The following is a 14,149-nucleotide window of genomic DNA, read 5'->3' on the forward strand; positions in this document are numbered from 1 at the left end:
CACACACACACACACACACACACAGACACACAGTGGCGGTGTTTGCTCATCTATCCGCCACAGATCTAGATCTCGCGGGGGAGCGTAAACGCGCGAGACTGTGAGTTCCCGTTAGCCCCCGCGCGCCCCGCCGCTGGATGGAGGCTGAGGTAGCCATGTTGTAGTCGGTGCACACAAACCTCAGACCGGACAAACTCGCTGCGCACTCCGTTACCGTCGACCACACGGCTCCGAGCGGCCCGACACCCTCTCCCCTGTTCGGACTGCACACCCGCGGCGGCCACCATGAGCGGCGGGACGCCCTACCTGGGCAGCAAGATCAGCCTGATCTCGAAGGCCGAGATCCGGTACGAAGGGATCCTGTACACCATCGACACCGAGAACTCCACCGTGGCTCTGGCTAAAGGTAGCGGCTAATGCTAACGGCGGCTAATGTTGTTGTTGTCGTCTGACGGTGATTTTTAACGAAACCTTAAATGTGATTCATGTCCAGACCGACACTTAAGTCTCTGCGTGTGTCACTTAAAGTTTAATTTAAATAAAAAAAGTGGGTCTCGGGTTCAAATCCAGGGCGGGAACGAGTCAGTCACGTTAGCCGAGCGGCTAGCGTTAGCTAACTAGCAGAAGCTAATGCTAATATCGTCACTATGATGATGCAGTGCGCGAGAATGCTAAAACTAATAAAGCTAACGGCGGTAACTTCAACCCGAGCGGCAATTTAATGACAGAGACAAACATCCCTCCTCAAACACGCGATTTAAACACGTTTTAGTCACTTTTAAACATCTGAACACCGAATTTTAATCCGTGTTTGAACATGAGTCAGCTTTCCAACTGCTAGCACAAGTTAACCCTTTGATTCCCGAGCAGATTAGCTCGATTTCTTCCAGAAAGCATGAGAGGACGAAGAGCAGCTCAGTGAGAAATAAAAACAATTTTGATAATTATAATTTTGATCAATTTCTTCTGAAACTGCACCATTAAATTACAACCAGTTTAAGTTTAGTTTAAGTTTAAAAAAGCCATCAAAGCAAATCATATTTTTAATATTAATGTAATGTTTAATATATATCATGAATAGGCAATTTCTCCTCGGGGATAAATCAAGTATTTCTGATTCTGATATGTATACAGAAGCATAGCATCCTTTTTCTGTTAAGAAAGGTTTGGTGTTTTTTGTAATAAAAATTATTTAAAATCTGTTCCCCAAAAAATAAGCAATAAATTAGTAAAACGTTGCAAAAAAAATACCTGAAAACGTAAAAAGTAAAATTAAATAATCAATAATTTAGGTTATGTTAATAAAACCACTTTTCTCAGGTTTAAGAGGTTTTAATGCCAGTGAGAGGCTTGAATGCCACACAGGAAAACTGATCCAGGTGTTAAAAGGTTAATCCTCTGAAACCTGAGCAGATTTCAAAAACATGAAGACACTGAGCAACTTCAGAGGATATCCCCCCAAAATTAGCAAAAAGCACTAGAATCTCTGAAAATTTGCACAAAATGAAAGGAAATTAATTTTAAAAATATCTTAAACTTGTAAATAGTTTTGCCATTTTTCATTACTCTAATTTTTCTTCATCTTTACAAAAATGACCCCAAAAGTTAAGAAATTAGTCAGATTTACCAAGAAAGAACAACAACCAAGAATAAGCAAAATTATTTTAAGTTTTTCTCTCTGTCTGTTTGTCAGGTTTTTTTATCGCCAATTCGCCTCTTTTGCTAATTTAATGTATTTTGCAGAACATTTCTCACTAAAATCAACCAGATTTCTAATGTCTCAAAGGTTTAAAAACTCATTTAAGGCATCTGAAAGAAGCACAAGAAAACCATCGATCCAGGTTTCAAAGGGTTAACACAACATAAAAAGGGTGAACCATCTGGAAAAGGCAGTAATTCAAACTAAATCCACAACAGAAATATTTCATCTGGGTTTGGTTGCAGCTTGTGGAAAATGCTGCACACATAAAAATGAAATAGTCAAAAGTGCTACAGTTTGACATGTGAATGGATAATTAATTACACTATTAAAACAATATAAAATAAATTTATTAAAGAAGAGAAATAGCAGTGGTAGTGATGACAAGCTTTTTTATCATTGTTATTTCTAATAAAGGATTCTGTGTCTTGATTAAAAAAATCTGATAATGTTCTGTATGTCTGTCCTGCAATAAAAAAGCTCACAGAGGGCATCTGCATAATATTCTTCCAAAATATGACCCGAAGAACTCTGACAGCTTACAAGTGACAATTTATTTTTCAGAATTAATACATAATAAAATCAAAAACTGCAACATTTAAGAAACATAAACTAAACAGGAGAACTGACAATAGAAATATGTACAATATGTCTGTTTTTGAAATAAGGACCTGAACAGTTTAATGCAGGAGAATCTGTGATGCACAGAGATGAAAACCTGCAACATAAAGATAAAGCTGGTGTAACGTTCACGGACCACCGGGAACTTCTCCTTCCACTTGGTTTGCTGAAGAAGAGGCTTATCTGTGTCTGCATGGGATTGGCCGAGCAGCTGACGTCACCGCTGTGCACTCAGCTCACCTGCTGTGCACCAGTTCACCTGCTGCATCAGCTCCAGATTATGACGACAAACCGTTTTACAAGCAGCCGTTATCCCTCTGATGAGCAGTGCAGTCTGACAGTGAAGTGCACGTTACAAAGCACGTCCTGCTGTTTTAATATTTAATATCAGAATACTCTGATAGTTTTAGTGTTTTTCTCTGTTTTTTAAATCACCCAAAAAAAATAGCAGATAAAATAGCCAAATATCTTAGGTATCTTTAAAGAAAACATATCTTTGAAAACTAGCAAATTAAAATAACATCCAGCCTTTTGTGTGTGTGTGTGTGTGTGTGTGTGTGTGTGTGTGTGTGTGTGTGTGTGTCTCGCCCCCTGGTGTCTAACTGCGGTATAGGTCATAAAGCTCGCCCTTCCATGTTGGCGAATGGGACATAGGTAATGCTGAAAGTTATGGGTCAACTGATATTAGTTTTTCAGGGCTGATACAGATACCGATTAAAATCAGTTAATGACGGGACGTCTGGTGGCTCAGTGGATAAAGCAGGCATCTCATAAATGAAGGCAGTGTCCTCGCCGCAGCTACCGCGGGTTCGATTCCAGCTCGCAGTCCTTTGCTGCATGTCATCTCCTCTCTCTACCCCTTTCATTCTGGCGATCTCCTGTCCTATCTGATAAATGCAAAAATACCAAAAAATAATCTTAAGGGGAAAAAAAAACAAAAAACAGTTGTTAAGGAGTCCAATAACCGATTTTTGGAACTGCATTTTCAATTAAAATGAAAATTGTTCTGTCAAAATTTAGAATTTGGAATCTAACAAACTCCAGCACTTAACTTTGTTTAGATGCTTTTAGCAAATGTTTCATCAAAACTAAAACCTCAGACATCACATACAGCAAGTTCGCAGCAACTTGTATCAACGCAGTATGCAACGCACATATCTTGGATATTTTGACCTCACTGCAGCGTAGCGGCGGTCAGAGGGGGCGCGTCGTCCATCGTTCTATACAGTCTGTGGTCGGTAAAATCAAAACGCAACCTGCTGAGGCGAACCTGTCGGTCTTAGCTGTGATTTGTTTCCTCCCGTCAGTGCGCTCCTTCGGCACGGAGGACCGGCCCACCGACCGGCCCATCCCTCCTCGTGATGACACCTTCGAGTACATCATCTTCAGGGGCAGCGACATCAAGGACCTGACTGTGTGTGAGCCGCCCAAACCCACCTGCTCCCTCCCTCAGGACCCCGCCATCGTCCAGGTACGTCCCCGTCAGTCCGTCACAGCTGCACCTCGCTGTTTCCGCTCAGCTCACAGTCAAACATCACCTGTTTCCCCTCAGTCGTCCATGAGCTCCAGCTCCTCATCTTCCACCGCCGCTCCCACCCCGTTCCAGTCTGCTGGCTCCTACGGCCTCTTCAACCGGGCCCCTGTTCCCGCCTACAACCAGTTCAGCACCAGCCCCCTCGTGTCCCCCCAGTTTGGACCAGTGGGTGTCGGTAAGTTCTTCTCCTGTGTTCAAGGGTCGACAACAAAAGACACCAGGGGCCAGAGGGTCATAAAAAACCTGGAAAAAGTCACGGAATTTGCAAAAAGCAATTTCCAGGCCTGGAGCAGTTTTGAAAAAGTCATTAAAATCTGTTTTACAAACCTGTATAATAACACGTGATGTGTTCAAGGACAGTCAGAAATGTGAAAATCCAACGATAATTTCTGTTGTTATTATTTCTTGCTGAGTCATTTTTGATTCTTTTTTTGAGACAACATGCCCTCCAAACCCGCTGCCCAGCGCACCACATATTTTTTTGGGGAAAAGCCAATGACAATTTTGATCTAAGTTATTATAAACAACATTCAGTTCTAATCCTGAATTCATTTTTTAAATAATATATATTTAAAACACTGTTGTTTAATGATTAAAAAGAGCAGATAAGGAGAATCAGTTGTTTCAGAGTATGTATGGTCTTTAACATTAGCCTCAAAGTCCTGGAAAGTTTTTCGTAAAAATGTGTCTGGACCTTGGGACAGGCCGAGGGAGCAGGGTCTCGGCTGAGCATGATGTCCAAGGGCCCGGGGCCTCTGCGTCCGTGTGGCGTCAAACAGTCGCCGCCTCACCGGCGTCCTCTACACGAACAGTAACACCGCTCAGCTGTTACTGTGCGTCATCTTCATGATTTCATGCTGCACAATTAACCCCTCTGATGCCTGAGGATACTGACCCGACTTCTTCCAAAGACATGGGTCGAGGGCGACGAGCAATTTAAGAAATGAACCAAAAAAAGCAGCAAAGTTAGAAGAAAGTTGACTGAAAATAAACAAAAGAAAAGTAACTAAAAGAAAACAAGAAAATTCTCTCAAAAGGGCTCAACAGATGTTTTTTGGTTAGGGGATTTTTCCCAAGCTTCATTTTTTGGGTTTTTTTCCAAGTCTTCTTATTTTTGCAATTATCAGGTTATTTCTTACCAAGTTGCTCGTTGCTCTTTTCCCATATTTTCCAAAGAAATTAAACCGATATCTTTAGAGTTCAAAGGGTTAATTAGTGATGAAAGGTGTGTGAACGCCACACGAGAAAAGTGATGTCGCTCCAGGTTTCAAAGGGTTAACAATGATAATGATTACCACTATCACCCAACTACCAAAATGTTTTCTGTAAAAATCACCAAAAATTTTCTTAAAGAGAAAAAAGCGGCGATTACTTACGAAAGGCGTTGGGGTTAGGCCAGCCTGAAACCAGTTTGGGAGACATGTTTTCCTTAAAAATCACCAAAAAAAAATTGTAAAGAAAAGAAAAATCATCGGAATGTTTTCTGCAAAGATGGCCAGAATATTATTAAGGTCAACAAAATTTAAGTAAAAAAAAAGGGTTCATCCTTATGGAAGGCGCCATATGACACAATACGAGACAAAGAAGTTACGGCGATGTTACATCGGCTTTATTGAGCGGCTACAATAGACACACACTTGCCAATGTTTTGGACATCGCTTAAGTTTTTCGCAAATCTGTGATGGAAACCCAGCGACTGTCCGCACCACTAACCCCGCCCCCTGTCCTGGTGTCCCTGCAGGCCGCAGCAGTCCCACCCTGGACCCTCTACGGAAGAGCCCCACCCTGGAGCAAGTGATCCAGACTTCCCCGTCTGCCCCGACCGCCGCCGCCACGGCCCCGGCCCCCGGCCTGGGACGCAGGAGCCCCGCCCACAGTCGCACGGCCCCCTCCGGCGCCAGTCAGAGCGGGCAGAAGGTCCAGCAGCAGGAGGGCGTGGACACACGGAGGGGTGAGACTGTCAGGGGAGGCCGCAGCAGCAGCCAGGGCTGGTCTGCACCCCGAACCATCTCCGCCTCTCAGCTCTCTGCGGTAGATAGGGCCCCCTCCTCAGGGCTTCCCCACTCTGTCTTTAGCCACCCAGGTGAGAGCTCAGACTGTAGCACGCGCTCACCTGTGCTGCTGACCTACCTGAGGCACACCTGCCCCTCCGTCCTGACAGACTAGCTCAGGGTTCACACACGCTCTGCCAACTGCAAGAATCTTTTTCTTTATTAATCAACATAATTTATTGGCATTTCGGGAGTCATACAACGTATTTCAACAGCGAAGCCGCCTCGAACCTCCCATCAGAGGCTAATTACAAATGTGACAACCACATAACAGCACACATCAGGTAATGATAAGAATAATAACTGAGGCAAGTTAGTATAAAACAGAGACAATTAAAAAGGAGATATAAAGACAATTAAAATAGAATTTAAAAAATAAGTCTGTGTGCTGTGTGTGCAGCTGTAGTGTATAATCAACTGGTGTTCAGTTCTGAGTGGAAGATAGTGTTTGACTCTAGTGGGGAAAAAAACAAAAACTGGAAAACTTAATCGTGTCTAATAAGAAATATCAAATATTCTTTAATTTTCAAATTTTTAACCCTGAAAATGCCATGATTTTGTCATGGTGCCACTAAGTTTTTAGATGACAAAAAATGCTGACAGTCTGGGATATGTCAGTGTGTGAGTGTAGCTGCTGACAGTCTGGGATATGTCAGTGTGTGAGTGTAGCTGCTGACAGTCTGGGATATGTCAGTGTGTGAATGTAGCTGCTGACAGTCTGGGATATGTCAGTGATCAGCAGCTACATTGACTGTGACAGGTCACCTAGTGGAAATAGCATGTATTTCCTCCATATGCCAAATATGGTCAAAATGACCTCATCAGGTGGAAAATAGTCAAAATGACAAATTCAGAGTCAAAAGCCCAGAATGACACCCAGAAATAATACAAGTCCTGTTTTTCTGCTCTGATGGCTGTGGGATCAAAAATGTCAGTTTGAATGGGTTTCAATGGAGCATTTTTGGACCTGAACAGTCTGAATGTAACTATTTAGTTTCCACAGTGTATTTTAGACTTATTGTAGGAGCTGAGCTGCAAATTCACTGATTACACTCAGATACACAATCTGGACTACATTTAGGACACATGCATCAACACACACACAGTTATCACAACAGGAAGAAGAAAAGAGACGAAAATGAGACAACAGTCTCTAAAGGGTTAATGAAGTACTTCAAAATGAAAAAGCAGTGTTTGAAAGTCCTTGAATTTCTGTGTGAATCCTGATTGGCACAAAGAACTGTCTCATTGTGAAATGTCCCTGTGGACGGTCAGGACTGAGGGACAGATGAAACTCTGCAGTTCTCTGCTGACGAGCGGTTTCCGGGTTGTGTGATTTGTTAACGTTTTGTTGCAGAGGGCCCACATTTGAAAGCCTTTGTGTGAAGGTAGGAGACTAGCGGCAGCAGGACTGTTTCTCTTGACTGTTGACGTTGTTTTGGAAGACTAAAAGGCTCTGCTGTTCCAGGCACAGACGTCCAGAAAGTCCTCAAAGGCGAGTGCGAGCAGGCGCGAGGCGAAGGCAGGGACGCCAGTAAACGTTCCTCAGGTTAAAGCCTCCTCCGCTCCGACTCCATCCTCAGCCGCCCATTCAGACTCTGCATGCCCGCACAGCCGTCCGCTCGCCCGGACACTCATCGACACATCATCCCTCTTTGACGTGTTTTTCTTTGCTAGTCGACATGTGTGCAGATTGACATGCTGTTCATGTCAATGGACTGAGGGAGATGAGACACGGCGGTGTTTCTGAGCTGCGAGTGTTTTGATGTTTGAGCTAACCTGTGAGGCACGGCTGTGTTTCTCTCTGCTAACTCACTGGGCGGGTTTCCATCACAGATTTGCACAAAATTGGAGTGATATTTAGTAAATGTGGATAAAACTCAACGTGGAGCTGACTGATGTCATGTGACTTCTCCTCTGGTGATAACATCCCAGTAACCATGGCGATGGATGTTCAAAACCACCTCATACAATATATTTTCCTTTTTTAAAGAAATGGCGATTTAAAAAAAAATGTAATGCAGATTTATTTTATAAGACAAATTTTAAAAAAAAATTTTAAATGATTTTTTAATTTTAATTTTTTAATTATCAATTCATTGTCCGTAACCACTTGCCCTCGTATGTTCAAAAGATCAGCAGCTTTATTTCTATTGCAGCCACCGCACTAGCCGCCATTATGTCCAATCCGAAGCCACGTAGGCGTGTTATGGACCATGATGGAAAGGCGAGCCCCTTATACGTGGGAGCGGCCACGTATGAGGGATTTCTGGGAGATGTAGTCCATGATTTCACAGAGGAATTATGGGATAAAAACTTTCTCAGAGTTATGTGATGCAATAACAGCTCTTGTAGCTCCTGCTGCATCATGAGGGAGCCAGTTCCTGTGACCTCACGGCATCACGTGACCTCACAGCATCACGTGACCTCGAAAAGACTAAAACGTGTTTCCACTGCAGTTTGGACAAATATGGCTTTTTACAATCACTTTAAATACCAGCTCATGCCAGAGGAAAAACAGTTCTGTGTCAAACAGAGTTTTTTAAAAAAATTTCCGTTCGCTGTATTTATTCACAATATCAGTTTGTGCATTTTGAGGGTTAATGGAAACCTGCCTGTAGTGAAAACACAACTCCTAAACCATAGTGAACGTGTTTCTTGATTTACTGCCTCATTGTTTGTGTTTGTGGTGTTTCTGTTTAACCCTTTTCATCATGACGGCTAACATGTCCTGTTCTTCCTTCGTTCAGCGGCTGCTGGAGCACCGGTTAACCGGCGCGGTCGAGGCGGCGGGCACCGAGGCAGAGGGCGCTTCAACGTTCGCCGAGACGGGCCCATGAAATTTGAGAAAGACTTTGACTTTGAGAGCGCCAACGCCCAGTTCAACAAGGAGGAGATCGACCGAGAGTTTCAGAGCAAGCTCAAGCTGAAAGGTAATCCCCGATTTTTCTTTTTCCTCTTTGGACGATTCTGACGATTTTAAATAAAACTTTAAAAAATGTTTCCCTCCTCAAAGATTGAAGACTTGTTCTTTCTGTCTGTCAGATGAGAAGACTGAGAAGGCGGAGAAAGCCGTGAACGGAGAGGACAAGGGCGACTCGGGGGTCGAGACCCAGAACAGCGAAGGCAACGCTGATGAGGAGGGCGACCCACTTGGACCCAACTGCTACTACGACAAGTCCAAGTCCTTCTTTGACAACATCTCCTGTGACGACACCAGGTACGAGCCCCTGGAGGTCTGTGCGAGCCCCTGGAGGTCTGTGTTAGTCCCTGTAGGTCTGTGCGAGCCCCTGGAGGTCTGTGTTAGTCCCTGTAGGTCTGTGCGAGCCCCTGGAGGTCTGTGTTAGTCCCTGTGGGTCTGTGCGAGCCCCTGGAGGTCTGTGTTAGTCCCTGTAGGTCTGTGCGAGCCCCTGGAGGTCTGTGTTAGTCCCTGTAGGTCTGTGCGAGCCCCTGGAGGTCTGTGTTAGTCCCTGTAGGTCTGTGCGAGCCCCTGGAGGTCTGTGTTAGTCCCTGTAGGTCTGTGCGAGCCCCTGGAGGTCTGTGTTAGTCCCTGTAGGTCTGTGCGAGCCCCTGGAGGTCTGTGTTAGTCCCTGTAGGTCTGTGCGAGCCCCTGGAGGTCTGTGTTAGTCCCTGTAGGTCTGTGTGAGCCCCTGGAGGTCTGTCCCTGTATGTCCACAGTGGAAGTGACGACAAATGTTTTGGTGACATCACAGGACTGTTTGTGTTTTCTCCTCACCAGGAAAGCCAATGAGAAGTCTGGAGTGTCGGGTTTCCCGAGGTGAGTGCGTCTCACGTCACAGGTGAGGAGCGAGTCGTCGTCTGTGCTGTTACTGATGTTCTGACACATGACTCCTCTGCGCCTCCTCTTCTCCTCCTGCAGGGAGCGGAGGCAGACCTGGGCCGAGGAGAGGAGGATGAACGCAGAGACGTTCGGAATCCCCCTCCGCCAGGGTCGAGGCCGCGGAGGTTACCGTGGACGCGGAGGTATGGGCTTCCGCGGAGGTCGGGGTCGTTCGGCCAGCAGAGGGTCCTTCGGGCCGCCTCACGGAGGCGGCGGCTTCAGGGGAGGATACAGAGGAAACCAGGCCGGGCGAGAGTTCGCCGACTTATCAGCATACAGGGTAACACACGAGTTCGTATGAATCACGTTACTATGATATTTAATGTTTCAGGAGGCGGTCACGTTTAAAAAGGTGAACTTGTTTTGAGTTTTCGTCTTTATCGTCTTCTTGCCTGAACACGAGTTCTCGTATAAAAAGTGTTTTCATTTTCTCTTTTCTTCCAGAAGGACAACAAGGTGGCTGCGTAGTGTCGGCGGGAGGAAGGAGGAACTTCTTCAGCGGATAAAAACATAGTTTTGGTCGACTAAAATAATGAAGATTGTCTACTAGTTGTATATTTGTCACCAGCACTGGGGGTAGACCGCTCCAACACACAACAACAACAACGGAAACCAGAAAGACAGGAAAACAGTCCCCATCTCGACAAAATCATTTCCGGGTGGCTGAAATCTGTATAAATGTTTTAGTTTTTGAGTTCTCACCCGGTTTTTGACGCGATTCAGTCAGCTGACGCTGAGCTTTTTTGTTTTGGGACTCTCGCTCTCCAACTTGCTTTTTTTCTACGAGGACTTCGGCTCTCTCCGCCTCGTCAGTGACCTTTACCCTCACCGCCACCCTCTGCAGCTTCCTTTGCTCTCTCGCTCGGTCCCGAGCGTCTGCTCGAGCGTCTGCTCGAGCGTCTGCTCGAGCGTCTGCTCGAGTGTCGCTGCGTAACGTTCCTGTCGAAGCAACATGTAGTTTTTACCCACCAGGTCGCAGACGGATCATAGGTCAACTCTCAGTCGCTTTATGTTGATATTTTCCACTCGTTTCTCAGTGATCGGCTCCGTTCGCGAGTCGCCTTTTCACACACTCGGAGCTGCAGTCGAGTCCGCACATAGTCAGATTAACCCGCTGAACGCTTCCTAGCAGATAAGACTGAAAATGACTCAAAACACTCAAACTAGCTCAAAGTGTTTTCTGTATTTTGTTTTGAAAGGATGCATTAACACTTTGAAACCTGGATCAGTTTTCTTGTGCTGCGTTCACACGCCTTTCACACACGCCTTTCACACAATTTGACCCTGTGAAACCTGAGCACACTGGTTTGATTTCTGTCTGACGCATCGGGGGAAACCAGCCGCCTGGCAAAAAGTCTTTCACAACTTGTAGGAAAAGAGTTAAAGGTGACAAGAAAATTACCTAAAACTTTATTTTATTTGAAAATTGTCACCCCAGCAATAAGGAAAAATGTCCAGAAAACTATATAATTATAATAATTTTATATATAAAATTATGTTACAGAAAAAAATAAAATAAACAAACAAATGCATACATGTTTATTTTTATTTTGGGCACTTTTTAGGTCTTGTATTTATTCTATTTTCAGGACATTGTCTTGTTTTTTTGTTTGTTTGTATAACTCCGTTATTTTCAGGTAATTTTCTTTATTATTTTTTTTTTTTTCATTTTTCCTCCTATTTTTATATAATTTAATTGTTTTTTCCCATTTTCTGGTAATTTTCTTCTTTTTTTCCTCCTATTTTCTGGTAATTTATTTTATTTTTTAACCCTTTTTCTCCTATTTTCGGGTAATTTTCTTTGAAATTTTTCACAAATTTCTTGCTCATTTTTGCGCTGTGGCTTGTTTAGTGGCTCATTGCCTTCTCCCCGTGTTTTTGAAAGAAATCGATCCAGTTTGCTTCTGTTTGACAGGATTAGCTGAGTCATAACTCAAAAGAAAAACCTGTTAAAAGGAAAATAACGAGCCTTCTTCTCTTTAGTAAAAGATTGGGGGTTTTTACGGTGAGAAATGAGATCCGGCGGAGTGAAGGGGGGTGTCACGTGTCAGGGTCGTCCAGCGCGGAGCGGACAGCAGGGTTCCCGCGGTCCTGGAAAACCTGAGAAAATGGAAGCAGTCATGTTCTCCAGGCCTGGAAAAGTCATACATTTATTTAAAAAATCATTGAAAGTGCTGCAGAAGTCATTGAATTCTGCCTGTAATGAAATTGTCGCAGTAGTCTTCGGAGGTTCGGCCTCGACGTCTCCAAATGTGACGCAGATTTATTTTCTGCTGTCGGCGCTTTGTTGGTTTCTTCGCTTCCTCGCCGCGCTCTGCGTCTGTTTGAATCTCACATGTTGGAAAAAACAAAGTTTATTATGGGTCCTTGAAAAGTCATGGAAAAATTTAGAGATGTCAGAAAACGTGAGGGAACCCTGTACAGATGAGCGCTGCCGAGAGGACGCGTTTTGTTTTTAGAGCTGGAAAAACTGAGAAGACGCTCCAATAAAAAAACAAAAGATTTATTCAGTACAATTACATGTTTGGGCATTTTCCTAAATATCAGAGCGCTGTAATTGTACTTTAATCAACTTTATAATAAAAACATCTCTTTACTTTGTTTCCTGTGTTGTGATTTGATTTTGACAGAGACACGTTTGTCTCATGTCCACCTGGAGAGAGAAAACAACTTCCACAAATTAAAGAAAAAATGTTAACTTAAAAAATTTCTAAATTTAACACAGATCTGTAAATCAAGACACAATCCTTTTTTTTTTTTTTTTTTTAGAAAAATGCTCGTCTTTTTTTTAAATTTGAGCATTTGCAGGTGTTTTATATTTGTGATTTGTGTCAGTTTGCAAATCTTTTTTTGTGTTTGTGTAAAATGTTTTTTACTTTACAGATTTCACGTGAACAGGCATTGTTGATCCGTTTCCATAAATAGTATCGAGATGAATGTTTCCACAGATATAAACGTGGAAAAATTAAATATTCTTTCAGTTATTAAAGACAAAAACTCCAAAATTGTCCCTAAATATGTTTTTTTTTGGAATTGTAATGCAGCGACCTTACACATTAATTTAATGTTTTCTGCAGTTTTGTTTCGGCATTTACGGTCTTCAGTAGCTGAAGCATTTTCCGTCTTTTTTCCGGTTCAGTCTGCGCATTTATTCTCCATCGAAATCCGCCGTTACAGCCGCTAACTTTGTCCCGCCGCCCCGCCACAGCAAGTGATGTCAGCTAGACCTAAAGCTTAAAAGACTGGAAAAAAGAGCTTTGTGTCTGCGTGTGGCAACATCAGTTTTGGGATCAGGAGGCGCAGACTGTAGACAGACGGACTGACGGCGTCTTCTCAGGACTTTCAAACTTTCCCGCTGTTTTTCTGAGTTCACGTGGTGGCAAATGTTTCTGTAAAAGCAGTTTTCAGACCACAAATCAAAAAAGTGACGCTAGAGGAACAAAAAGTGCAACTGGCGTCAAACACTGCGTCAAAGAGACGTTAACCCTTTAACACCTGAGATGATTGGGACAAATTTGGGAAGAAGGTGATGAGTGAACATTAGCAGGAAATTAACAAAAAGCTACAAGAGAATGACCTTAAAGAAAAGGTACTACAAAATAATACTTTAAGTTCCTTTTTTCTAATTTCATGTCATTTCCTTGTACTTTCTGTTTGCTTTTTATTTTGGTAACTTTATATATTTAAAATATAATCGTGTGTATATTTACCGGCTCTCATCCGGCTTCACACGAATCACCACAAGAGAGAAATCGTCATCGATAAAGCAGAGAAACTGGCAGAGCCGGTTTGGGCTCATGCATGTTCAGTACGTCAGGGAACTTTTTTTTTTCCTTGTTTTTGGGTCATCGCTGCTGAAGTCGCTCGTGACGCTTCGCCTGGAGCAGTCTGCTCGGGTCTCAAAGGGTTAAAGTCTCTGAGGAGCTGCAGCTCTCAGACTGACAGGAAACTTTCTCATGTTTCAACACAGAAAAAAGAAACTTTAAGTCTCAGCTTAAACAGGGTTCCCTCCTTCATGGAAAACCTGGAAGTCATGGAATCATTCAAAGTTTTGGAAAACTTGTCTGTAGTTAAACTGAAATTTTCCAAAATGAATGGAAATTAACGCAGGATTATTTTCTGATTTGTGACGTCATTTCTTCCCGGCGCTCCGACTCTCCCGCCTCGTCTGCCAGCAGCTGGAATTATGTTTGAAAAATGATTTTAAAAAATAAAAATAAAAAAACAACACGATCAGGGGTTTTGGAAACGCACTGGAAAAGTTTTGAAATTGTGTCCATGAAAATGTTCGGGAACCCTGTTTAATGATGTCATATAACTCTTAAGTGAAATAAAAAAAAATTCACCTTGAAAAAATCTACTTTATTTTGCTTTTTAATGACAACATAGAAAGTCACCTTGAA

The 14,149-nt window shown here is 43.2% G+C and overlaps 1 protein-coding gene across 4 annotated transcripts; it reads left to right on the forward strand.

Moving 5' to 3' along the window:
• Positions 1 to 102: 102 nt before the first annotated feature.
• LOC121940852 (protein LSM14 homolog A-like) lies at positions 103 to 12,347 on the forward strand. 4 transcript variants are annotated; one of them, XM_088079489.1, is made up of 10 exons: positions 103 to 406; positions 3,628 to 3,791; positions 3,873 to 4,029; positions 5,596 to 5,937; positions 7,374 to 7,454; positions 8,656 to 8,838; positions 8,951 to 9,125; positions 9,645 to 9,683; positions 9,786 to 10,026; positions 10,191 to 12,347. In XM_088079489.1, exons 1-10 carry the CDS (start codon positions 286 to 288, stop codon positions 10,212 to 10,214), a joined length of 1,527 nt encoding a protein of 508 aa, XP_087935615.1. In that variant the 5' UTR covers positions 103 to 285; the 3' UTR covers positions 10,215 to 12,347. The 4 variants fall into 4 exon arrangements, with proteins under 4 accessions (XP_087935615.1, XP_087935616.1, XP_087935617.1 ...); XM_088079490.1 differs by having other exon boundaries at positions 10,194 to 12,347; XM_088079491.1 differs by lacking the exon at positions 7,374 to 7,454 and having other exon boundaries at positions 104 to 406.
• The last annotated feature ends 1,802 nt before the right edge of the window (positions 12,348 to 14,149 follow it).

Source organism: Plectropomus leopardus, chromosome 7 (assembly GCF_026936395.1).
Source record: "Plectropomus leopardus strain MGB_pleo_1.0 chromosome 7, ASM2693639v1, whole genome shotgun sequence".
Taxonomy (NCBI): domain Eukaryota; kingdom Metazoa; phylum Chordata; class Actinopteri; order Perciformes; family Serranidae; genus Plectropomus; species Plectropomus leopardus.